The 26,431-nt window shown below is 31.6% G+C and overlaps 3 protein-coding genes across 4 annotated transcripts; 1 reads left to right on the forward strand and 2 right to left on the reverse strand.

Annotated features, from left to right (window-relative positions):
- Window positions 1–1,955: 1,955 nt before the first annotated feature.
- On the forward strand, window positions 1,956–3,268 carry LOC105975316 (uncharacterized). 2 transcript variants are annotated; one of them, XM_088821710.1, is made up of 4 exons: window positions 1,956–2,152; window positions 2,494–2,554; window positions 2,644–2,836; window positions 2,989–3,268. In XM_088821710.1, the coding sequence occupies exons 1-4, from the start codon at window positions 2,027–2,029 to the stop codon at window positions 3,029–3,031; spliced, it is 423 nt and encodes a 140-aa protein (XP_088677836.1). In that variant the 5' UTR covers window positions 1,956–2,026; the 3' UTR covers window positions 3,032–3,268. The 2 variants fall into 2 exon arrangements, with proteins under 2 accessions (XP_088677836.1, XP_088677835.1); XM_088821709.1 differs by having other exon boundaries at window positions 1,984–2,152; window positions 2,638–2,836.
- Window positions 3,239–8,905, reverse strand: PGLCT (plastidic GLC translocator). Its single transcript, XM_012999242.2, has 14 exons — window positions 8,708–8,905; window positions 8,164–8,445; window positions 7,396–7,510; window positions 7,134–7,201; window positions 6,381–6,513; window positions 6,207–6,306; window positions 6,018–6,130; window positions 5,433–5,526; window positions 5,164–5,317; window positions 4,427–4,573; window positions 4,267–4,340; window positions 3,929–4,017; window positions 3,699–3,813; window positions 3,239–3,569 (listed from the first exon to the last, which is right to left on the reverse strand). The coding sequence occupies exons 2-14, from the start codon at window positions 8,414–8,416 to the stop codon at window positions 3,387–3,389; spliced, it is 1,638 nt and encodes a 545-aa protein (XP_012854696.2). The 5' UTR covers window positions 8,417–8,445; window positions 8,708–8,905; the 3' UTR covers window positions 3,239–3,386.
- Window positions 8,906–23,364: 14,459 nt separating this feature from the next.
- Window positions 23,365–24,160, reverse strand: LOC105976042 (uncharacterized). Its single transcript, XM_013001326.2, has one exon. It carries the CDS (start codon window positions 24,100–24,102, stop codon window positions 23,374–23,376), a length of 729 nt encoding a protein of 242 aa, XP_012856780.2. The 5' UTR covers window positions 24,103–24,160; the 3' UTR covers window positions 23,365–23,373.
- Between the last annotated feature and the right edge of the window lie 2,271 nt (window positions 24,161–26,431).

Genomic DNA, 26,431 nt, shown 5'->3' on the forward strand with positions numbered 1-26,431 from the left:
TGTAGAAAATAGAAGATATAGATAATGGCATGTAACTCTTATATTAATGTTCATTGTTTCAATAATAAACACAAATTATAAATTACAATATAGTAGAAAAAAGCAAGAATGAAGTCACCCCATAACACAAACAACTACAAACTTTTATTTTGGAAATAAAGCAAATTCATCATAGATTGGGTGTATTATATAATAATAAAAAAAGCTTCCAAGGGGTGGAAATGTAATTATTCGAAAATGTTAGGGCTGATTTTATAATTACAGGAAAATGGGAGGAAAGAATGGGTGGTGCAACCAATATTTTACAAAGTGTCAGGTGTATTATATAATAATAAAAAGAGCTTGCAAGGGGTGTAAATGTAATTATCCGAAAATGTTAGAGCTGATTTTATAATTACAGGAAAATAGGAGGAAAGAATGGGTGGTGCAAGCAATATTTTAAATATTGTCATGTGTATATATAACAATAAAAAGGGCTTGCATGGGGGTGGTAATGTAATTATCCAAAAATGTTATGGATGCTTTTAAATTAAAGGAATATTGGAGGAAATAATGGGTGGTGCAACCAATATTTTAAAAATTGACAAGGTATAATATAATAATAAAAAGGGCTTGCAAGGGGTGATAATGTAATTATCTGAAAATGATAGGGCTGATTTATATTTACATGAAAATGGGAGGAAAAAATGGGTGCACCAAGCAATATTTAAAAATTTGACAGGTGAATAATATAATAATAAAAAGGCTTGCAAGGGTGGTAATGTAATTAACTAAATTATCCCACCCAATCATCCCAACCATTCCTAAGTTTGGCCCATTCGGATATAATCCCACATATCCGTATCCAACCAACCAAACTCGAGATACCATCCATATTTCACTAATCCATAGCCCCAATCCCATCCCACCCCATCCCTCCAACCAAAAGGGGCCTTATGGAATAATTCTATGGGATGAGATTTAGGGATTACAGATTAATCTAATAATCTATGACATTTTTTGAAAGAACTTTCTATTTTTATTTACATTAATCTAAGAATGCAAAAATTCTATGAAAAAGGTGCTTAACATTTTTGTTTACGGCTCAGTTTCCAATGTCATGTTTTTTCTCGTCTAAAACATTTTTGTTTACGGTGGTGCCGCAACAACATAATAGAAAGCACGATCATCGGAACACTAAGTCTGACCCGAGCCATTTTTGGTCAACTCTCTTACCCATACACCCAATCACTCTCTTGTATTTCTTTCACTCAAACGTGGATTTCACTCGCTTACCGAAGAACAAAGATCTTAAGAAATTAGGAAGATATTCAAATGAGTGTTTTCTTGCCTCTCTTTCGGAGAATGGTTTGCTATATAGATGGATCAGAACGGGCATATCGCCCGAAAATACCAAAATACAGCAAGTGCGGTGGTTTGACCAGAAGAGGGGAATATCAGAAAGATGGGTCAACCTAATTTCAAACACGAATTGGGCTTAAAAGGCCGAATGTTTCAACTTTTAAGGGCTCGTTCGGTTACATATATTGGATTAGATTGGATTACATGAGATTGGATTAACTCCCTACTGACTAATTAATTATTTAGTTAGTAGCATGTTCGGTTTCTTAGATTAGATTTTCTATTAAATTTGTTAAAATCGGTTATTATATATGAATTGTCTATAAAACCACTTAGTTTACGATAATAAAATATGATTTTAAGGATAAAATTGTCTTTTTCCTTTTTAATCACCCTTATTAAATTAATCTCAGGGGGAGGGCTGCTACTAATTTAAAGAAATAGTAGCATTTAATAGCGGGCTTTGATTTTAGTAGCCGGTTTGAAAAAGTGTGAATCTTACCAACCGGACATGCTATTATCCCTTACTATTTAGTCAGTAGAACCTTATAGCGGTAACCGAACGAGCCATAAAAGTTAATAAGTGAGCCCATTAGTATTTCCCCCTTTATTTCCAAATCCTCTAAAATAAATATATTATTAATTTAAGAAAAATAGAAAAAAAAAAAAAAAAAAAAAATTGGCAATGGAGCGAGAAACAGAGCAAGAAGCTGACGAAAGAAGAGAAGCAGCGATCGCTTCATCGGTTTCCTTACGGCCGAATTTCAAGCCCAAAACTGGTCTCACTGAGTCCCAGCTCTCTAAATTTCAGGTTATACCTTTTTTATTTATTTTAATAATCGTTCGATTTGAATATTTTGGTATGAAAGGAACAAAATCCCTCAATTGGGTAAATATCTGTTTGCTGATTAATTTGCGTGATGAATTGACGATTCTCTTTATTTTATGTTTTTTTTTTCTTTTTTCTGGTTTGTTTAACGTTGAAATATGATAGTTGTTTTGTTATGCTTCACAATTTATTAGCTTATTTTATTTGGGAAGATGCAGCTGAGTTGAACTGAGTTGAATCGTTGCTTCTCTTTTGATCATTTGTTGCAAAAAAAAAAAAAACTTTTTTAAAAGGCCTTTCTTGTTTATGTTTTTTGCTTTTAGGAATTGCACAAAAGGCGTTTGCAAATCAAAGCCAAATCGAAAGTGCACAAGAGAGACAAAGGTGTGTGCAAGAATGTATTGTAATTAGTAAGCATTTGTTTTTCTTTTGCGAGATTTGAAGATCGATTGAAATATATAATACACGGTTAGGTGATGGGAGAAGCAAATCCCATAAGAAGGCCATCGGAATTCACCATTGCATTGACCAAGAAACGAGTCAACCCGCTGTGGAATCTACCAGTGTTCAAATCCAAGAAAGCAGATTGGTGAACATTTCTTCCGTTGAAGAAGATAGTGTAGCAAAAGACTCGGCAGCAAATAGACGACAAAAGCTACATTGGGGGTATTTAGCGACTTCACTTTCACATACTTTTCGTTTTTTTTTTTTTTTTGATCTTTTCTGTATGTTCATAAATTCGCAACCGGAAAACAAAGAGAAAAATAAGAACATGGTTTATATATTTTGACTGTTTGCTTCTCTTACCAATATTTTAGGCTCGACACAAAAGAACGGTGGGAGCGAAAGTCGAATATGTGAAAGTGCCATATATCTTTGTTCTTGCTCAGGGTGAAGAAAGATCAATAGCTGTTAATACGAACCGCGTGAAAATGATTGGAGATATTTCATTAGAGCATTAGAAAGATGTTCGTTTCATTAGATTATTTCGTTTAGTTTGACGATACCAATCCATAGTGATCGTCTTTGTTTTGTTCTTTGTCGAATGTATGAAAGATGTAAAACGAATTCTAGTGAAAGATGGGATATTATTCAAAATACTAGATTAGAAACTGTCAGCGTGATATACATCAAAATGACTAACCGACCCCATATTATGGTGTCAAAATGTCTGCAAACTCCTCGGTTAAAAGCCGCAAGTGCTTGACGAAACGTCTCAAAGAGCTGGACTTAAAGCACGTTCGATTTCCTCCAAAGATCGCCCCTTTGTTTCCACAACATTACCAGCTATGTACATAACGGCCAGGAGACACACGGAAGCAAATCCCAAGTACACTGTACTGATTCCGAACTTATTCACCACGCTCAAGAAGTAGAGCCCAATCACAAAATTCGATATCTGTTCAAACGGCAAACAGCAGTGAAACAATTTATTAAGAATACCACGTGAAATAAAATGCCATTACGTAAAATAAAAGAGATGAATTGCATAGTTCAGTAGGAAAATAATTCTAGAGTTTTTACTTACCCAGTGCATGCCTAAAGATAATGCGACTGCTTTTGCTCTAATTCTCGAGGCAAATATCTCTGGAAGTAGAAGAGCAGGCACAGGACCAGCACCGAGAGAAAAGGACAACACATAACTGTTCAAGAAACATGGCTATATTTCAGAGTTGAAAAAGGTTTTATCGGTTTTAAATTTTAATAAAGTAATAGCTTTTTAGAAATAAACACGAGTTTCGAACGAAAGATACTTACAGAACAGTCCCAAGAACCGCAAGTGTGCCTGAGTATGGTGCCAGTACCTTCCATGTAAAACTCAAAGAAAGCAACAACATAGAAGCAGCCTTTGCCAGAGAAAGAAAACAGAACAATTAAAGAAAATTAATAAATAAAACTAACATAAAAACGAAGAGATAAAGACCAACAATCCGACGTACTGGATACATATGTTTTCGATCCGACATATTAAATCATGACACAGGAATCTCAAGTATGATTAAGGCAAGCTTGAGGGGTATGATAGTAAGAAAAAGCAATAATATTCTTAACAATTAAATCATATAAACCACAGAGTCGTATAGATTAAGTTATACCATTCCAGCAAAGCTTATAAGCAGAAGGCTTTTCCGTCCTTGCTTGTCCATCAATGAGGATGCAACAGTTGTTCCTAGAAGAAAAATTAACATCTTATGAGAATAACACTCACGTGACCACTAAAATCGAACATTTTTTTTTAATCCAATCAAAACTAACCAAAAACATTAGAGGCCCCGACCAGAGCACTGGCAGCAACATCAGATGTTATTCCAGCACTGCGGAAAACCGAAGTTGAATAATAAACAACAGCATTTATCCCGGCAAGCTGCTGGAACAAGAAGAGAGCTGCACCTACACTCACAACTGCAAAACGACGTGAAAAGTGTTAGTTTCATGCACACGAAAAGGATGTTCGACCAATTTTTTATTAAATCAAAATTCACTCAATAATAGGTATAAAAAAATAAAAGATAATTCAAAAAAAAAAAAGGAGAGAGAGAGAGAGAGAACTAAAAATCTCCTTTCATGATTCTTATATATTGCTAATGAAAAACCACGGTAAGGGTTCCACCAATAAGGGAAAAAGGAAGATTAAAATACTTAAACGTGAAGGAGATAAAATGGAACAGATTAAAACGGAATAGCCCATTTGGGTAGTAGGTTTACATGTCGTTCATCCCATCAACTGAGATATGGCAGATGATTGGGAAAGAGATCAAGATGAGACTATAATATTACAGGACTTTGCTATGGTAACTGTCTTTTACATTATTGAAAACAAAAGTTACTGTTCAGACCTAGCTTAAATTTTTGTACTATTGATTCTTTGAATTGGGACACTAATGGAGTTTAATGTTTTTTGGGTGGTTATTCTGCCATAAATCAAACTCATGAATCGCATACATCTATACAAAGATGTCAGTGACGATAGAAATAAGAAATAAAAGATATACCTTTAAAGTAGCGGCTGCTGAAAAGATCAAGCCACCCAGCTTCAGGTTCAGAGGAACCTTGGCTGCCTGCATCGAGATCATTCATAACCTCAGCGACTCTTTCTTTTCCATATAGCCTTCTAGCTGACACTTCAGCGTCCGAAGTTCTTCCTTGCTGAAAATAAAAATGGTGCCCCTTTTAGCACTACTCACCGAAATAAATAAATATGAAGTCAAAAAAGAAAAGAAGAAATGAATTGAGAAAGAAGAGAGATTAGATGTGGTGAAACCTGATAAAGCCAACGTGGACTTTCAGGAGAAAATGCCATTCCGATTGCCAGTAAAACGGATGGAATAACTGCAACACCAAACATTGTCCTCCACCTGATACAACATGCAGGCGCACACACAACATACGCACGCAGATTAAGAGGGTGTTTGGCTAAGCTTATTTTAAACAGCTGATAAGCTCTTACGTCTGATAAGATGTTTTTAGAGCTGATAAGCTATTACATCTTATTTTTAGGATTAATTTTAGAGTGTTTGGATAATGAGCTTATTTCCTATTTTTACTCATTATAAGATCTTAAATAAAAAGGTGGGGTAGAGGTACTTATTTAAAAAGATCTTATTTGGTCTCCAACAGCTTATTTAAAAAAAAAATTAAGATCTTTTTTTAAAAATTTACCAAACACTTTGGAAGAGCTTATAAGCTCTAAAACATCTTATAAGCTCCTTTTAACATCTTATAAGCTTAGCCAAACACCCTCTAAGTAAGATAAGATAGACATTCAATCAAGATATTCAAGACAAACTGAATTCCTTGTGTAAATATGCAAAGAGAATTATGAGCAAATTATGCAAAGAGAAATTACCACAGAGGATTCCCTGCCAAAGGCAAACCAGCTACTAATGCTCCAAGGATCCCGATACATATAAATAGCTGGTTGACAGATCCAAGTGTGCCACGAATTTCCGTCGGTGAGATCTGGGAATAGAAAGAGGATCAGATGAAAGGTAAAATCCAACAAGTAATTTTTTTAATAAGATCGGAGAAATTGTACCTCGGATATATAAAGTGGTACAATAGCAGATGATATGCCAATCCCAATGCCAGCAAGTACCCGGCCTATTATCATTATCTCTATACTTTTAGCTGTGGCACTGACATTTGCAGATAGTTTAGGCACTACTTTTGTTCTAACAAAGAAAATCAAATCATGAGTTATAATATGTACCACAGGAATGCTCCTACTGTGAGTGGAATTGCATCCAACATAAAAGTCTTTGTTCGCCCAAATTTATCGGCCAATGAACCTCCAGTAAATGAACCAACAGTGGCACCAGCGAGAAGTGTGCTAACAACCCAGCCTATGATGAAAACAAATGGCACAAAGAATTGATTTCTTCAGTAAGTACGGAAGAGTCGTGCCAAGTACTAATACACTGAATGAATCACAGCATTCAAGGATGAAACAATAACATCCATTTCCTGAATAAAAAGAGCAAAAAATTGCATGGAAGGAGGTTTTATCTGTTAATTATAATGCACAATTAAACCCACTTTACAGGTATATTCAACAGGAGCCATAAAAGATGGATGGAATGGAAAAAGATACACTTTTCAACCAAAAGGAAAGAAGATATGAAGGAACTTTACATGTCTTTTAGTGATTATAGAAGATTAAAGAGTTCCATTAAAACATTGTGTATTGTATCCCAGCATAAGATAGATTTGTCTATCAAGTTAAGGCAACGTCGAATTATAGGAACATGGGAAGCCGGTACATTCAGTCACTTGAATAATATTCTCTATATTCTCTCTAGTTTCCATCCTAGTATAGAGGTTATCTTTAAGTTTGGAATGACGCTCTAGATTATGGATTTGCATGTAATTGATTCTTTTTATTCTAATTTCAATCTCGTGTCCATCCCATTATAAAGTATCAGTGGACCCTAAGAAGTGTCAGGTACTTCAAAATGCAACTTACCTTGTAACACAGGGTTCTCTGCAATCCCAAGATCCTTAGAGAGGTACTCTAGCGCTCCATTAACCACCCTGAACCAGACGAGAGTAACAAAAAAAGAAAAACATTCAAAATGCAACTTAGAAGCAACTCAAAAGAATCTGGACAAACATCAAACATCTCATAAACAGAACAAAGATGCACTTATGTCGTGCTGTAATAAAGAAGGCAAGTACCACAAAATGCCAGTTACTGAAAGCGGAAAATCAAATAACTAAGAACATACCCTAGGTGATATCCAAACAGAATTGCTCCTAGACAAGCAACACCAACATAAGGGAACACAGATCCGGATGATTTCACTTGAATTTTGGCAGGTGCAACATCCTCGACATCTCCTCCTTCACGAACGGTGATTTTCATTGTAAGAAAAGCAGTTAGAATATAATAACACGATGATGGTACTTGAGTGTGAAAATATAAAACAGAAGAGTTAAACACGTATGAAGATTGGAACTGGAACTAGGAGAGAAATTATCTATACTGACAGCGTCTTGCTTTACTAAAACATTTGGATAGCATTTTTATATATTGCTTTACAAAAATATATAAATATCACCGACCCGTGCAATATGCAGCTAAAAACAAATAACCGTCGTAAATAAGCCACTGGCAATTAAGGAAAAAAAAGCCATCAAGCATAGTTGAACACTTTATCACTAACTAAGAAGTATGGTGATTCTTAGAAGGTACTGGAACTTTGGACATTAAAACAAATACAAACATCTAATGATAGGACGGAGAAGGGCCTCCAGTGGTTTTGCTAGTCCGTTACTCCAAGTCCTAGTACCTCGAAGAATTACTCATACGATGCATTACCACAATATCTTTTACAGCAGTGCAATTGAATTGTACTAGCCTTACATCCGTTAATTCGTTTAGTGGAAGTTCGAAAAAGCTTACAGTTTATAACTTGAATAACCACATATTATACTGTTTAAACTCAACTTTGAGCAAACATTATTGAAAATTCAGTCCGACGAAATATACGCACCAGAAGATTGAGCTCTGACTGATCTGGCCTTGACCGATGATCCGAACAAACCTCGGACACTCCCTTCCATTTTTCCCATTGAAGTCGAACCAAAGCTAATTCCCAAGCAATTGTTTCTCTTTTTCATGCGTAGATAGCAGCCTGCAAACGCTGGAGTTTGATTTCTCAAATCAAACTTGCTTGGCAAAAGCCTACGGCTTTGGAGGCCAAACCCCGATATTGGTTTGAATGCACAAGTGGAAGAAGCTTCCATTGTTCCCACCTAATCTGAAACGGTCAACGCTGAATTCGTACAACAGGGGAAAGTCAACAGAAGGATATTATTTAATAAAAAAAAAATTGCAGCTTAATTATGCACGGTGGTGGGGTTGCAGAGAGAAATAATACCCCCTACGCACATGAACGATAGATACAACGGTAAATACGTGTGATTAATTCACATGAACATCAAATAATTGGGGGAAAAATGCAACGATCCGAAACAAACAGGAAAATGAGATGATTAAATCAGAGGAAAACGAAGATTAGTGAGATTCAGTTTCACCTGAGCCAAATGCGAGTGCGGAGAAAGTACAATCCGAGAGCGATTCGTTAGCCGCTTCCGCCGTGTGTGTGTGTGTACTGTGTGTTGAAGTGGTGGCGGTGGCGTGGAGATCAGAGTGTGTGTTGGCGGAGGGAACTTTGAAGGATCCGGAGAATGAGATATAATGATGTTATTATTTTTTAATAATATATATTAATTATTAATTATTAATTAGTTATGTTTAGATATACTAATATTTTTGGAATATAATTAATCCCACTTTATGTTATCCGCATTTGCCGGCTCGTGTCTATCTTAGGCTCTTATCCAAAGTGTCCGTCAATAGATTGGGATGTGTTATGATATCGAGCTAACGTCTCATTATTTTATATCGGGTGAATATAAATCGTAGATTGATTAAATTACTAGAAATACACATGTCTGTATGTGATTATGTGTAGATTTACAGTTCAAATTGAACAAGAGTAAATAACCATGTAACATATGTAACATATTTTTGGTGATATATTATGTATAATCGATCCTAATACAATATTTTTTTTTATTAATTAATGTGATTTCTTAGTGAAAAAAAAATTATGGAATTAATTATTATTTTAAGGAAAAACGAGAATTAATTACTAATTAAATGTGAAAAGAAAATAGGAGGTGGTGTAGAGAAGGTTTTGGTTTTGGAAGTATGTATGTGGGATTTTGAGTTACTAGTATTCACCCGTGCGATGCACGTGGTGGCATACTTTCAACTGGAAATACATGTCTGAAAAATAAATTTACGCATATATAAATTATTACGCTCATTGAATTTAAATACAAAACGCGACCAGCAATATTGAAGCATCATGTTCTTCATAGTTACATCATAAGAATAATATTAAATATTAGTATATCGTCAAAATTAAATCTTAAAGATAATAAAATTTGCAATGAGCATCCTAGGGACATGACTGAAAATAACATCGCACGGGGGAAATTATATAGAGAAGAAACACCTGCCAAAGAATAAGTTGTTAAAAAAAAAGACATGTTACATGAATAATTGGTAAATATGAAAATATTATCTACCTTCAAATTCGATGAAATACTTCCTTGTACACGACATTTCTAGTAACATTGGTGAGTTCACCCGAGTCCAACTTGATGAATATTTTAATGCCACCTCTGCTCGTAACTCTGGACAGTGCAACATATAGTTGATCATGGCTGAAGACATGCTTAGGAAGATACAAACCAACATGCGAAAGAGTTTGAAACTTGGCTTTTATTGATTGTCATTGCAAAAGAAACAATCAACGGAAACTGTCTTTTCTGAAATTTAATTGGCAGTCCGGTAGATGGTATTAAAGTCATCCGAGGAATGAACACCATGTCACCGATATTTTTTCCGGAAAGAATTTTGCAACTCAGAACGTGAATGCCAGTTCTAATAATTTGAAGTTTGGTCCCGTTACACAATCCTTTAGCTTGATCGATGTTTCTTATTAGCATAACGGGTGCACCAATCTTGAACTTCAACGCATGAGAACGAAGTCCGGAGCATCTTATTGTGTTGAGGAATTCAGTCGAATAAATTTCTGCATTATCCTCCATTGTTTGCTCGTCCCTAAACATACTATCTGAGCTCAGGTACACCTTCTCCTCTCCTAGAAGGAGAGACATTAAGTGATCGTTCACAAACTCGACGCATTCATTAGTTGGTGCAAGAATTGCTCTCCCTTGAAAATAATCTGAATCATACATGTTACTCAACAATCCGGGTAAACGAATTCCAGTAGGTCTCTCTTCTGAATCACCAATCAACATGTCATCGGGAATCACTATCGAAGCTTCACCATGATTTTGTTCCCCAACATCCTCACTACCAACCTTCAGTATCCAGTCTCCAAATTATTTTACCTCATCCACGTTAGATGGAGAAGAGCATGACTGCAATCTCATGTTCTTAGTCAACTTCATGACACGACAGAAATTCCACAGCGGAGAGGAGTTTATCGTAGCATGTACTATGTCCTGCCTTGATGCTTTGAGCACAACTGGTAAAATCTGTCTAAAATCTCTTCTAAGAACAACCACCTTACCACCAAAGAGTTTGTCAACCTGTAATATTGACTTCATTGTCTTGTCAAGCGCTTCAAAACAGTATCTATGCATCATAGGAGCCTCGTCCCATATAATAAGCTTTGCCCTTATGAACAACTCCGCCTGTGGACTTTTTTGCAATATGCTACAGGTGGAACTCTCGTGTACATTTATGGGTAGTCCGAATCGAGAATGAGCTGTTCTTCCACCGGGGAGCAATAATGATGCTATACCACTCGATGCAACGTTAATTACAATCTCTCCCTTGGAACGAACTGCAGCCGAAAGAGTTTACCATAGAAACGTCTTTCCCGTTTCACCATGGCCATATAGAAAGAACATTCCACCACGGTCATTGGATACAACATCCATGACTACATCATAAATCTTTGTTTGCACGTATGTAATTCAAGCAAGACACCGTTGAAGTTCCCTACCCATTTCAAACCGGTCGTAATCCAGTTCATCTAACACCAATATGTTTACTGTGTCATCCGCTGAGAATTCGATTGGAACTGGCATGGGCGCGTAATTTCGCAAGCTTTTACCATTGCTTTGCAATATTTTTTCTATTTCGGTGAGAGACGACAATATTAAAAAGATGAGTAATATTTAAAATCTAATTGAATAATGTGTTATACAATTTGCCATATCTGGATTATTATGAAGACTTTGTTGTTTGTAAGCAATACCCTCAGCCAAATCCAACCAACAACTTTGTCAAACATGTTCGGGCCGACTTAAGCTATTGGAAAGAAGCATAAGTACAAATAACCTTCTTATATAATCCCTCGGTGCCCAAGTATTCACTTATATTATTGAATATATGTATTCTTTGTCGTTATCTAATAAACCCAACACATAACATGCATCCCTGAACGTAGGGTAGACGGTGTCAAAAACTTTTCTAATGTCCTCGTAGCACGTATATCCCCTCTGAATGTTAAGTAGCAATCTAAGGTATTAGTCTTTTCCTTTTCCAGGGGGAACATTCGCAAGCCTACCAATAGAAAATCTTTTTTTCCTTGGCGCCCAAGTTTGAGAATCCTCTTTTAACTCAAGTTCGCAAACCTCCACATTGCCTCACATGCCGAAAGATATCTGCAGCCGTAGTACATCTTTATCTCATCACAAATCTCAGCACCGCTATCTGTATTGCGTGTTTCAAAAAATACCGCCGTAACTCGGCCATGCCCCTTGTTTACGCATTTGAACATGTATTTGATTGATTTGTTCTGGTTGCATGACTCGATATTAATGTGAGATCGGTATTTACTCAACAATATACGATTGTACGGGACTACAAACTCATTGTCAAGAGTAGTCTTCTTCTTCGTAACTGTTCTGCCATCTTCCATTCTCCTGTACACAGTAAAACCATCTGCATCTGATTCAGTGCGCTGCACAAATGGCTTTGGAAATCGCTTCGTGCAAACTCGATCCTTCATACAGGGAGATTTCAAATTCGCCTGACCGCACGGTCCATGTATCATATACTTCTCCACCAACTGGTACATCTTTCGGTCGTTTACTTTGTCAGGATTTTCAGCACATATGATCCAATCAATTTCTTCTGGGTTATTGGTCTTATCGTTATTATGAAACCACAATAAAATATGTGCATGCGGTAGACCTCGTTTCTGAAATTCAATTAAGCATACATCTGCATAGAAAATATAAACATATGGTATTAAAAAAATATGCATTAATTTAGTTAAGGAAGCAATAAGTAGTTAAACTCACACATGAGCAATTTTTTTTAATTTATATGAATGAAGTAAATGTATAATTATAAACTGAGATCTAATTAAATACTTACATATTGTAATACGTCTGAATATACAACCTTTCTTGATTTCTGTCATCATACTATTGAGCTTCATCTTGAACACACGACAAAGAATGTCTGGCCGATCCTCCGGCCTGAGATTTGTATCTTTCAACACCCTTTGTATTTCTGGCCATTGAGGATTGCATGTGATGACAATGAAGAGGGTTGTAGATCCAATCCAGTTACATATTTGAAGAGCATCAACGAAGTTGTTAAACATATACCTTGGACCTGCGGTGAACGACCCTGGAATTATAATGCGTTGTCCAACTGATTTACCCTCAGTGTCTCCTTTAAAAATATTTTCTTCGATACCCTTGTACATGTCAACCCTAAGTTGATCTTGATTGAACCTTATGAAATTCAACCTCTGTGACTCTACCATCGAAAATCCATCAACACAGAACTGCTGAAATAACTTCTTGAAATGCAAAAGTAACAAATGTTATCAACGTGGTTTCTGGATTAGATATGCAAAGAACTCTCGCATGCTTACCTTCCTCCATTTTCTATTATCAGCAAGCGAAGATTCTCTCAAACATATATCGTCTCGATAATCATCTTCCCTGTAAGGAAATAAAAGAGGATACTGTAGAGGCAAGTAAAGAGGATGGAGCTCACTGATTCGTTGAAGCTTATTTGAGCGTGTCTCAGCTACAATATCCCTAAACGCATGTAACGAATTAATCCAATACAATGCAATTGACCTGCTATTTTGTACAATGATTATACAAAATAAGTAAAACGTTACCAAAATAATACAAATATAAATATTTAATGACATAAAATCATTCTACAATAAATTACCTTGATAAAAATATTGAGTGGAGCCCGTAGCAAGTTTCTAGTACAATGCAAATTAACCTACAAATGAGGAATGCCAAAACATATAAGTTATACAAAATAAAGGTCATTATGTAAAATTGTAAAAAAAAATTATATAGTTACCTTCATATATGCCGAAAAACATCCTTGTACCACATTATTTGTAGTTGGTTGTATCGCTAGATTCCGACGTGATCAAAATCCTTATGCCACTTCAACTATTAACTCTCGAGAGTGCGACATAGAGTTGTCCATGACTGAAAACATGTCTGAGCAAGTGCAGTACTACATGGGAAAGAGTTTTATTGATTGTTATTGCAAAGGAAACCATCACCGAAGACTGACATTGCTAAAATTTAATAGGCGATGTAGAGTTGGACGGTACCAATGTCATTTGAGCAATGAACGTACACTATATGGTCAACATGTTTATCGGGTAGTGTCATGCATTTGAGAACGTGTTTTCCCATATTAATAACCTGAAGCCTAGTTCCACTGCACGATCCTCTAGCCTGATCAATATTTTTGATGAGCATAACGGGAATACATCTTTTCAATGCAACCTAGGTGGAATTCTGGAGCACGATATGGTGTTGAGAAACTCGGATCTATGATATTAACTCCTCATTGTACACACTATCGGAATTCAAATAAACCTTCTCTTCTCCAGTTATGAGCGACAAAAAATGATCATTCACAAAACCGACACTTTCATTAGCCGATGCAATAATTGTTATGGCCTCAAAGTACTCAGGATTGAACAGGTTGCTCACCATATCCAGGTAAACAAACTCTATAAGATCAAAAAATGGATCTGCAGAATCACGGATAAGCATGTCATCAAAAATTTCAATTTCAAAATTGTTTTATTAGTATTATTCTTAGTCATAATCATCATACTAATACTAATATTAATATTAATATTAATACTAATACTAATACTATTACAACTACTTATACTAATACTAATACTAATACTAATACTAATACTAATGCTACTACTAATACTAATACTTTAATGCTAATATTAATGTACTAATGCCAATACTAATGTACTGATACTAAAACCAATATCAATACAAATATCAATAACAAAACCAATACTAATACCAATACACATATCAATACCAATTGTTTTATTAGTATTAATCTTAATCATATTCCTCATACTAATACTAATACTAATACTAATACTAACACTAAAATTAATACTATACTAATACTAATATTAATACTACTACTAATGTTAATACGTTAATTCTAATATTAATGTACTAATGCCAATACTAATGTACTAATACTAAAACCAATAGCAAAAAAATAGCAATACCAAAACCAATATCATTACCATTACCATTACTATTACATTTACCTTTACAAATATTAATACTAATCTGATAATAATATTATTACAATTAGTAATACTAATGCTACTGATAATCCTAATATGCTAATGTTAATACTAATACCATTGTCAATATCAATTATAATCTTAATCATAATCCTAATGCTAGTGTTAATGCTAATCATAATCCAAATACATTAATACTATTGTCAATCTTAATATGCTATTATTAACATTAATCCTAATACGCTAATGCTAATATATTAATGCTAATTCTACTTCTACTTCTAATGCTAATGGTAATTCTAACCCTAACACTAATGCTAATGCTAATCATAACCAAAATTACAATCCTAATATTAATTCTAATCATAATTATAATCATAATCTTAATCCTAATCATAAGTATAGTCCTAATCGTAATGCTAATCTTAATTTTAATGCTAATTTCATTCATAATAATAATACTAATCATAGTTCTTATCCTAAAAATACACATATGCTAATGCTAACGCTAATCTTAATACTAATTATATTATGCTAATGTTAATGCTAATCCTAATCCGAATCCTATTTCTAATTATGATGCTAATATTAATACTAATTTTACTAATTCTAGTCATAATGCTAATCATAATACTAATATTCATACTAATAGTAAAATCCTAATGTACCTAATGCTAATGTTAATCCTAATGCTAACATTAATACTAATACTAATATTAATACTTATATGATAATGCTAATTCTAATTCTAATTCTAATTTTAATATGCTAATGCTAATATGCGGCTTAATCCCACTTTGCACCCTTGAAATATGCCATTTTGGCACTTTGCACCCTCGAAATAAATGAATAGTACTTTGCACCCTCGAAACATAATAAATCATGCATAATGCATCCCAAATGAATGTTTAAAGCTAATAAATGTAATTTAATATTTTTAGTGGTAGTTTTTAGGATGACAAATGTCAAATAATTTTTTTTATTCATCAATCATTTTGAAACTATAAAGTGCATAAATAAAAATACATCTCATCAACTTATTTAATAATTATATTTTTTATCCCAATAAAATATTTTACAAAAAAAAAAAGAATCCTTCATCTATTCCGTTATCAAGTTATCTGAAAATCATATTTTTTTTCCAAATATTTTTACTTCATATTTCCACCAGTTACAATAAAAAAATCCATCAATCGAATAATTTAGTGATAAAATTTTATTTTAGTTTATTTTGTAAGAAAATATAGTTTTTTCCAATGATCAGGTGTTTTTTTTCCCGCATTTTATGCGCTCGAAATTAGGTTGGAGGTTGAAGAAAATAATAATTTATGTATTATTTTGAATCCCTCATTAAAAAAAAACAATAAAAAAAATTTCCTTCATTATTCAGTTCAGGGTGCATTGTGAATAATTTATTGTGTTTTGAGAGTGCAAAGTGCTATTATTGTTTTTCAAGGGTGCAAAGTGCCAAAAGGCTCAATTTCAAGGGTGCAAAGTGGAATTAAGCCGCTAATATACTAATGTTGATTGTAATTCCAATTCTACTGTTAATGCTTATGCTAATCATAAGCATAATCCTAATGTTGATGTTAATCTAAATATGCTAATGCTAATGATAATGTTAATGCTAATACTAATATTAATTCTAATACTAATCCTAATTTCAATGTTAATTCTAATTCTAATCATAATTCAAATACTAATGCTAATATTAATCCTAATCGTAATCCTAATGTTGTTGCTAATTCTAAATCTAATACTAATCATAATCTTAATCCTAATACTAATCTTAATCCATATAGGAATACTAATACTAATATGAATTCTAATTTTAATCCTAATTATAATTCTATTACTAATACTAATCCTAATTCCAGTATTAATCCTAATATACTAATGATTATCCTAATATGCTAATGTTAATCATAATATATTTATGTTAGTATTCTAATATTAATCGTAATCCTACTACTAATCCTAATTTTCATATTAATCGTAATATACTAATGCTAATGATAATACTAATGTTAATCATAATCTTAATCATAATGCAAATCCTTATTATTATCAAAACCGTAATTCTAATCCTAATGCTAGTGTTAAGTATAATATTAAAACTTAATTCTAATCATATACAAATATTAATTATACTACTACTACCAATACTAACACTAACACTAACGCGTAACACTAACAGTAGCACTAACACTAACACAAATATTTGTACTAATACTAAAAATACTAATACTAATACTAATTATACTATTATTTATACTAATATCAATATAATACTAATATTAATACTAAAACTAATACTAATACTGATACTGATACTAATATTAATCCTAATATTGATAATAATTCTAATACTTAATAGTAATACTTATACTAATATTATTACCATTACAATATTACTATTGCTCATACCATTACTAATATTATAACTCATATTAATATTAATTCTAATCCTAATACTAATTGTAATGACGACTCTATTCATAATCCTGATCATAATACTAATACAAATACTAATAGGAATACTAATGGTAATACTAACCTAATTATAATACTAATACATTATTAATACTAATCACAATTCCAATCTTAATCATGATATTAATATTAATTTTGATCATAATCTTAATACTAATCCCAATCATACTAATAATAATACTTATACTTATACTCATACTCATACTTATACTAATACTCATACTCATACTTATACTAATACTCATACTCATACTCATAATACTCATACTAATATTAATACTAATATTAATATTAATACTAATACCAATACCAGTACCAATACCAATACCAATATCATTATCAAACCAACAACAATATTTTGAATAATTATTGTTTAATCAACCAAATCAACACCATGAAATACGAAACGAAAAATATTCAAAACAAAGGAATTTGGCATATAAATAAATTTGCCACAAATAAATAATGGGGTTTTTTCATATCGAAAAAAATAATAAATAAATTGCTTCGCATGTATCGCTGATTGTACACAAACTAAAATATGAGAAAGAAAAAAAATTAAAAAGAAGACACATGGTATGAAATTGGTACACAAAAAATTGAAACGGAATTGTAAACATAACCGAAAGTACACATATTTTTGGGTAGTAAACATTTGATTGCCAATATATAAGCTGTCCGTCTTGATCATATCTACAAAAACATATACAATTAAAAAAATTGTTATATATGACTGCAAATATAAAAATTTATTCAACTATATTGAAACAAAAAACCCAATCTTTTAACCCATAACAAATCATTTAAAACAAAATCTTAACAAAGTTTACATTTATTTGTTTAATTCATTTCCATTGTTTAACAAAGTAAGATATATGTAAACCGGTGATGCTATTAGAATGTATAGTTCGAAATACTATTAAAATTTGACAAACTTTTATAAGGATTAAAAAAATGGATAAAAAAATAAGGATTAAAAAAACTACTTATATTTTACTAAACATATTTTTTGTTGTGATTCAAAATAAATATAAATATTACCATAATAATGTAAACAAAATCTTTGTTTTTTATGACAATTGCTATCAAAATTTCTATGAATTATGTAACACAAGCATTTTCCCCCGTGCGATGCACGGGATAACATTTTCAAATGAAAATGATGATTAGTTTAATACATGATAATAACAATTATAATAAAATTTATTAATGATATCGATAACAACATCAATATTTATACATATTTAATAATACAAACTCATTAAGAAAAACTATATAAACTTAATTGTGAATCATTAATAAATGAAGCATATTTTTTATTAGAAAAAATAGGGTGAAAACTAATAATAATAATAATAATTAAAAAAATATAGATGTAGTGGATAAGACTGAAAAATAATAATAATAATTTAAAAAATATAGATGTAGTGAATTATGATTGTGTTAGCCGAAATTTGGTGTTACAATAATTAGAAAAAAAATGCTGCAAAATACGAAATAAAAAAAATATATTTACACAAATAAATTTATTTTTACAAATATGCCATTAGGGTTTCTTAGGTTACCCTAGCGTTTCTTTCTTTTATATATAAGATATTAGTATAACGATAATTTGCATTAATACCAATTTATTAGCTTTCATGAAATACCTCATGATCAAGAAGTATGTCATTATTCTAGTTTGCATCATTATAAGTGGTGATACACGTTTTATACATTCAATGGCAAATAGTGAATAGTATAATTATTGTATTATATAAAAAATAAGTCACATTATTATATAATAGCAAACATTCGATATAAAAACAGTTATAAAATAGCGAAAATATTGGAAATTGCTAATTACTATATCTTGTTAATATCTATATTATAACAGCAAAAAGTCAAATTATTATAAAGAAAAAACAAAAAAAAGGGTAATATGGCATTGAAAAATATAATATTTATCTACTGGAAAAGAATTTATTATGTAATGATTTTAAATCAATCTCGTTTCTATGAATGTTGACTAATATATTTCCTAAATTTTATATTAAAATTTTTAGCAATAAATATGTATGAAGTTTTTTTTTTTTAATTTAGTGTGTGTGTGTGAGTCAAAAATAAATTCTTAAAAAATAGTATGTATTGATTTTAAAAGAATCTCATTTTACAAAATTTTGTAACGTAGAAATATACTACTATTTTTTAAATGTACGTGTATATATATATATATATATATATATATATATATATATATATATATATATATCAATAATTTTCTTCAGCTTTAAATTTGAGCACGACATATTTCATAAAACAATAGACAAAAATTATCAATTTAATTATAATAATCAAGAGCAAGATTAAAACATAAAATAAATTATAAATTAGAATGTCCTAACACTATTAAACTCCCAACATTAAACAAATTTCATCAAAAGAAAATTCTAACAAAAAATTAAATGAAACAAAAAAAAATATTTAAGGAGTAAATCTTCTTCTTGACTTGCACAATGCACTTCAACGACGTTTTTGTTGGGATAAACAAAAACTGAGTGATTCTTCCACGAATAAATCTCAAAGAAATCTTTTTTTTTTTTTTTTTTTGCCAATGTATCCAGCAACATCTCCAAATTGCTTGGATATGTTCTACACGGAAATTGATCAATTAACAACATATTATTAATTATACATTAGTTATAGAAAATATAACAAAACAAAATATGAATATAACCTTTGATTTTTGAACTTTCAAGATGTAGTCGCACTTTTTGCAAATTCATAGAACTTTTCCATATCCGATATCAGCCGCGTAAAATACATGACTTAACAACGTCCATATCTACAGATCATTACAAAAATGTTAGAGATATATACGTATGTAAAAATAACAAATAATATAATGCAAAGTTAATTTGGAGCAAATAATTATCATGTGCATCGAAACAAATAAATCATAATGATATATTTTGTCGAGAAAAAAAATGTACACCGAATTATCAATTTCAATATAATTATCAGAAGAAAAAAAATACTCCCTCCTCTCTCTCTCTCTCTCTCTCTCTCTCTCTCTCTCTCTCTCTCTCTCTCTCTCTCTCTCTCTCTCTCTCTCTCTCTCTCTCTCTCTCTCTCTCTCTCTCTCTCTCTCTCTCTCTCTCTGGATTTTTTTTTGTGGTGATGAATTTTGTGGTATGAGATTTTATAGTTGTATTTATGCGATAAAAATGTAAATAATATGTAAAAAACGGAAACAATTAATTAACATTAAAACAAAGATTTTCAAGATTGAATTTTTGAATTTGAATTTTAAAATAAATTAAACTACATGTTTAAATAAGGAAAACCCGAAACCAATATAATTAATGATATGCTTCAATTTTGCTAAATCACCCACACACGTGTATATATATATATATATATATATATATATATATATATATATATATATATATATATATATATATATATATATATATATATATATATATATATATATATATATATATATATATATATATATATATATAATGATATCTAGAAATAAATTAACATCGTTTCTATAATTATAGAAATTATATATATTGTAATTGATATTAATTGACACTCTTATATAAGATATTATGAAATATGGAAAAGATATAAATCAAATTAATACACAAAATAATAATATCTTATATTAAGTTGGTAAGTTTTAATTAATATGCATCTATTATCGGTAATTGCATTAAATAATTAATTAATGTGTGTATATTAATATTGTGATTATAATGGAATAAAAAATGCCACATGAGATATGAGGTGGATGTCACATAGATATGTCACATATCGATTTCTTAAGCTATGAGGGTTTCAATTTATATATTATATAGATATATTTATTGTTTATAAAAAAAGAAACTCATTAACCAATAAAAATACACTATTTTGACATGTAGGAGAGATAAAATTTGAAACAAAAAATGTGAAATTATTTCATTAATAATATGGGTGATTCTTGTAAGTGGGTTATTTTTGCAATTAATATAATATTGTGCATAAAATTTACTCAATTGTGAAATTATAAAAATTGCAATTAAGTCCTACGTTTTTTAAATCAAAATATTGTTTATAAAAAAAAAAAAAACTCATGAACCAATAAAAAGACATTATTTTGACATGTAGGAGAGATAAAATTTTAAAATCAATAATGTCAAATTAATTAATTAATAATATAGATGATTATGATAATTTGAGTTTTTTTGCAATTAATATAATATTGTGTATAAAATTTAATGAACCCAAAAAAAGAATTAACGTATTTATTATGAAAAAATGGATTAAAAAAGGAAACTAAATAACCAATAAAAAGACACTATTTTGACATGTAGGAGAGATAAAATTTAAAAATTAATTATGTGAAATCAATTACATAATAATATGGTGATTATGGTAAGTGGGGTTATTTTGAAATTAATAATAAAATGTGGACTCAATCTCCTCAATTAGAAAACTTTGATTGTGTATCTTAGTTTTATATATAATATAGATTGCTGAGATGTGAGATTAGATTTTGAGCGTTGGATATGTCGCGGGGCCGCACGTGACGCGGGTGCACGCAATATGACTTTTAGATGTGACAGACATCGCCACGTCATGTGGGTCCCACTTTCATCTGGAGTGGGGCCCTCCTTCTTGTACAATTGCCAGATTGGAACATGAAGATAAGTTCAAATCTCTCTCTTTAACGGAGTTAGGATTTTAAATCATCGGAGACCGAATGCATTAAAAAATCTCTAAGGGCGACTGTGGATACTATACACATAAAAAAATTACATAAAATAATAGAAATTGAGATATGTTAGTGGGTCATGGCCCCCCCGACCCTGTACTGATTCCCCCACTGAAAAGGAATAACAAAGAAGTTGTTTCAAGATCTGCTTAGGTTTGATTGGGTTTCAAATCTCAATTGTAGAAATGTTGGACCTAGTGTTATTTTGATTGGGTTAATCTCTTTCTAATGTTTCTTCAATTCTTGAAAAATGTTGATTTCAAATCAAATGAGGATTCAATAGCTAAAACCATAGTCAAATTCGTCACTTTCAAATGCATTCTTGCAGTTAAAACAAAAAAAAATGCATTCTTGTAGACTTATCAATCATGGTAATCCAATAATTCAAAATGGCGAGTTAACTCTTTTACAAATATATGTGAATGTGTATTATTTCAACTCAAATATTATAATTTATAAATACCATAAAATTCAAGTGGGGTTTAAAAAATGTTTTTTTTTTAATAAAGGAATTTGTAACCAATTATAGGTGTACTGGGTAAATCAAATCTACACTCTCGTATAGTAGTTTGCACACAATACAAGAGACGAAATTAACCATGTGTGACAAGTTCGACCTACGGTCAACGGTTGTTAAATTTGGTAGTACAAGAAGTGGACCAAACTTATTTCTTCTTTTGGGCTTATCAATCTTGTGAAATTTGGGCCTCTATAATTGTTTCTTACTCAAATCTTTAGTCGTTATCATTCGTTACCCATACAATTTCACAATTTGATATGAAAAGCTATAACATGGCCACATTTGTCACAATCTTATAATCACAAAATAATGTATTACTCTAGATAAATTAAATACATCCAACTATAAATAATAATATATATTTACCAATTAGTGGGTCCCACAAATAAATTGATGGCAATCATCAAAAAGAGAAAAAAATGAAATACAAAAATGGCTGGCATATGGAGCTTTTAGAGCTTCTTATAATATGGAGTGATAATCACTTAGCTTTAATAAAAGTGATTAATTTGCCATAAATAGCATACCAAACTTGTCAACTAAAGAAGCTAGAGGCTAACTAACTTTTCAGAAATCTATCGACCAACCCCTTTCGGTTATTTTTATGATACATTCGGTGAAAAGTATATTGAGCCGTTTCAATCAATCAGTATCTTTTTACGTGCGATTTGCCAATTATTGTATGTGAATAAAAATTTTATAGTACGGAATTATTCTGAAAATCTCCTATAATTACTATTAATTTTGTTCAATCACAAAAAAATAATAATAATAATAATAATAATAATAATAAATAATAAAGCTGAGTTAATTAAGATAATCATCTCTTCTTACTCCGGTCTTTTCCGCCGGAAAATATTAAACCCAGGCCAAAGAGATTCGCCGGAGTAACATTCAGAACTGGATTGAATTTAACCCCGTTACTGCTGTAAGAACCGTAGCTGCTCTTCTTCAATGGCGGTTTTTGGTGATTATTTGACGAAGAATGCTTCAGGGAACTGTTCGCGGTGGAGCATTTCGCGAAATTCTGCTTCTGATTGTTCGAAACCTGCGACGACCGCTTAGCGCCGCCGCCGCCGCCGCCGGCGATCGGAGTCGAGCCGGTCGAATTGCTCCGCGACAGAAGCGGCAGCGGGCATAGCTTCCTCGCGTAGTCGCTTCCGCAGTTCAAGCTCGAGCTTCGCTTGAACCCCCAAAACGACGACGTTTTGTTGTTGTTCTGCTTTTCTTCTTCAATTTCCGGCGGCGGCGGCGGCGGAGCTGCTCTTATTGGCGAGGGAGGAGGCAATTTTTTCTTGATCTCGATCGGGAGGATCTTGCCGTCGAAGAAAAGCTCGTCGGCGGAGGAGGAAGAATATTCCTGCTCGAAGCTTTCCCGGAAAACGCAGAAGTCGAATTCAGTGGCTGAATTTGTTGATCGGGTGTGGTGTTCGGCGGCGGCGGGGACTACAACGGCGTCGTTTCGTGAAAGATCGTGTGAAAAGGAGATTCGGGCCGGGCTCATAGCCACGTTCGGGCTGTCGGGTAAAACTTCGATCTCCATCGCCATTTTCGGATCCTTATCGAGAAGGACGCTGATATATATATGGATGGGAAGAAGTTAATATATATATATATATATATATATATATATATATATATATATATATATATATATATATATATATATATATATATATATATTATCAATTAGTGAAAAATACACATAATTAACTTGAAAATGGACAAAAACAAAACATTAATAAAATATTTTGCATGCAAGATTTGATTAATTAATTAATTATTCATTGGACAAGTAATGAAGGTAGTGGAGTGGGTACGAATTCAATTTTGAGGACTTTTTTCAAGAAACCAAAATTGAAAATTCAAGACAAATAGTAATTGTGTACATATAAAAGTCACACTGCACTATTTATAAGATGAACAGTTGACCGTTGACGCAGTTTTACAAATTCACTATAATTTAATTCTTGTCACTTCATTTAGAACAAAAAAATTAGTGAAAAAAATAATTTAATTCAATATATTTATATTTAATATATGTTAAATTATTTTCTTTTTCTCTTGAAGATCAATGAGCCAAGCAAACCATTTATTATTTTCACATTCCCTCAATAGTTGTCACTTTTGTTAGTTGCACACATATTAAGAAACTCAATAAGTATGCATGGATAGTAGCAAAAAGTATAGTAAATCACTAAAATGCTCATGCCATTAATTGATTTTTAAATAATTATATTTCAATTAATTATGAGTGAGGAAGGGCAAAATTGAAAGATTGCAATTAATTATTCATTGGAATAGTAAAACGACAAATAATTTGAAATATGAAAAAAATGGCAAAAGTGACAAATATTAAGGGAACGAGGGAGTAATTGCGAGGCCTCGTACTGCAGATTGCATTGGTTGGTCCTTGAGCTGTCTTACGGAGCTCTTTGATCCAACATCAGCAGGGCAAAAGTAACATATTTCTCGTAATTGAATTTACACGAAATAAAGGGTGGCAACATATAGGGATTCTAGCTAGTGTCGTTATATTAGCGATTGATGGAGATACGTACTACTGATATTACGTTTATTTTCGTTGCACCAAGAGGAACAACAATCACGCAACGCACTCATGAAGTAGCTCGACTTTCACTCAAAGGTTTCTACTTTCAGTCGACCTTGTCCAATGTAATTCAGAATATTGTAAACTCCAAGATTGATGCTGAATAAATCCAAGTTTTTCTTCTAAAAAAAAAGTTATATCAATAAGCAATTTTAGATGTTTTATAGTTCCAAAAATTTAGTAATTTTGTAGCTATTTAAATGAAATAATTATATGTGTATCGTGGCAGCCCCTGCCCCATCCATGGGTTGTGTGGGGGGTGGGGGACAAAGTAATGAGGAAGACTTGTTTTTATTTATTTATTTATTAAATAAATTATATATTTTTTTTCCTTTAGTGCAGAAGTGGGACATAATGAAGACAGACATGTGCACCAAACAAACCAAAAATCATTATTTGGTAGCATTTGGTATATGTCTGCTGTTATTTTACTTAGCAAATTGAAATTCCATTAAATAATCCCTAAAAGAATTAATTAATGCTGATTTATTATTTTAAAATTGGATTTTAAACGAAACTATACGAAGAAACATATGAAATCATTATTAATAATATTATAATTGAAAATAAAAATAAGTAGTGCTGGTTAATTGTTCAAAAGGGTTAAAACGGTAATTTAATTGCCTGACCCACCTGGAGTTTGGAGCAAGGAAAACGGGTCAAGTACCTATACAAACTAAAAGGGCCCAAAACCCATTTATATACTTCTCTTCTCTTCCCACTGTGGGGCCCATTACATTTATTTATATTTAATAAATTAACTCAAAGATAATTAATAAATATCTTGTTCGATTAAATATATCGGATTAGTTTAGATTAATTTCTCTGCGGATTAATTAATTTACTCGTGAGATACTTGATTTTTTATATTATATTTATTTTACAAATTGTTACCACTGATTTTATCGAAAAATATCTTTTAATTGCGGACTTCAATTTTTATAGCTGAGTTAAATATAACTAATTAATATGAATAAATGTCGCAAAAACTAATGATAAATAAAGAATTTAAAGGATAGTGTTCTACTTTTTATTTATTTATTTATTATTATTATTATTATTATTATTATTATTATTATTATTATTATTAATTTATTATAATATCCATCTTTGTGTGACCAGTTGTCCATGTGACCAAAAAATAAAAGAAACAACTATATACCATATTCCCACTTCAAAGTCTCTATCCCTATCACTTTTTATGTGTGTTCTTCTTATCATGAAATTCTAGTTTAAAATTGTACTCTGTATTAATATATATTGACAA

This window comes from Erythranthe guttata, chromosome 8 (assembly GCF_056151865.1).
Source record: "Erythranthe guttata isolate IM_541 chromosome 8, IM_541, whole genome shotgun sequence".
NCBI classification, from domain to species: Eukaryota; Viridiplantae; Streptophyta; class Magnoliopsida; order Lamiales; family Phrymaceae; genus Erythranthe; species Erythranthe guttata.

What these genes read in the sequence shown, in the direction of transcription:
- LOC105975316 (XM_088821709.1), top strand. Translation starts at nt 2,027, where the DNA reads ATGGAGCGAGAAACAGAGCAAGAAGCTGACGAAAGAAGAGAAGCAGCG. An exon ending in AGTGCACAAGAGAGACAAAG is followed by an intron (nt 2,555 to 2,637) that starts GTGTGTGCAAGA and finishes TATATAATACAC; the next exon opens with GGTTAGGTGATGGGAGAAGC. An exon ending in CGACAAAAGCTACATTGGGG is followed by an intron (nt 2,837 to 2,988) that starts GTATTTAGCGAC and finishes CCAATATTTTAG; the next exon opens with GCTCGACACAAAAGAACGGT.
- PGLCT (XM_012999242.2), bottom strand. Translation starts at nt 8,416, where the DNA reads ATGGAAGCTTCTTCCACTTGTGCATTCAAACCAATATCGGGGTTTGGC. An exon ending in CTGTTTGGATATCACCTAGG is followed by an intron (nt 7,202 to 7,395) that starts GTATGTTCTTAG and finishes CGTCTGGTTCAG; the next exon opens with GGTGGTTAATGGAGCGCTAG. An exon ending in TTGGCAGGGAATCCTCTGTG is followed by an intron (nt 5,527 to 6,017) that starts GTAATTTCTCTT and finishes ATGTTGTATCAG; the next exon opens with GTGGAGGACAATGTTTGGTG.
- LOC105976042 (XM_013001326.2), bottom strand. Translation starts at nt 24,102, where the DNA reads ATGGCGATGGAGATCGAAGTTTTACCCGACAGCCCGAACGTGGCTATG.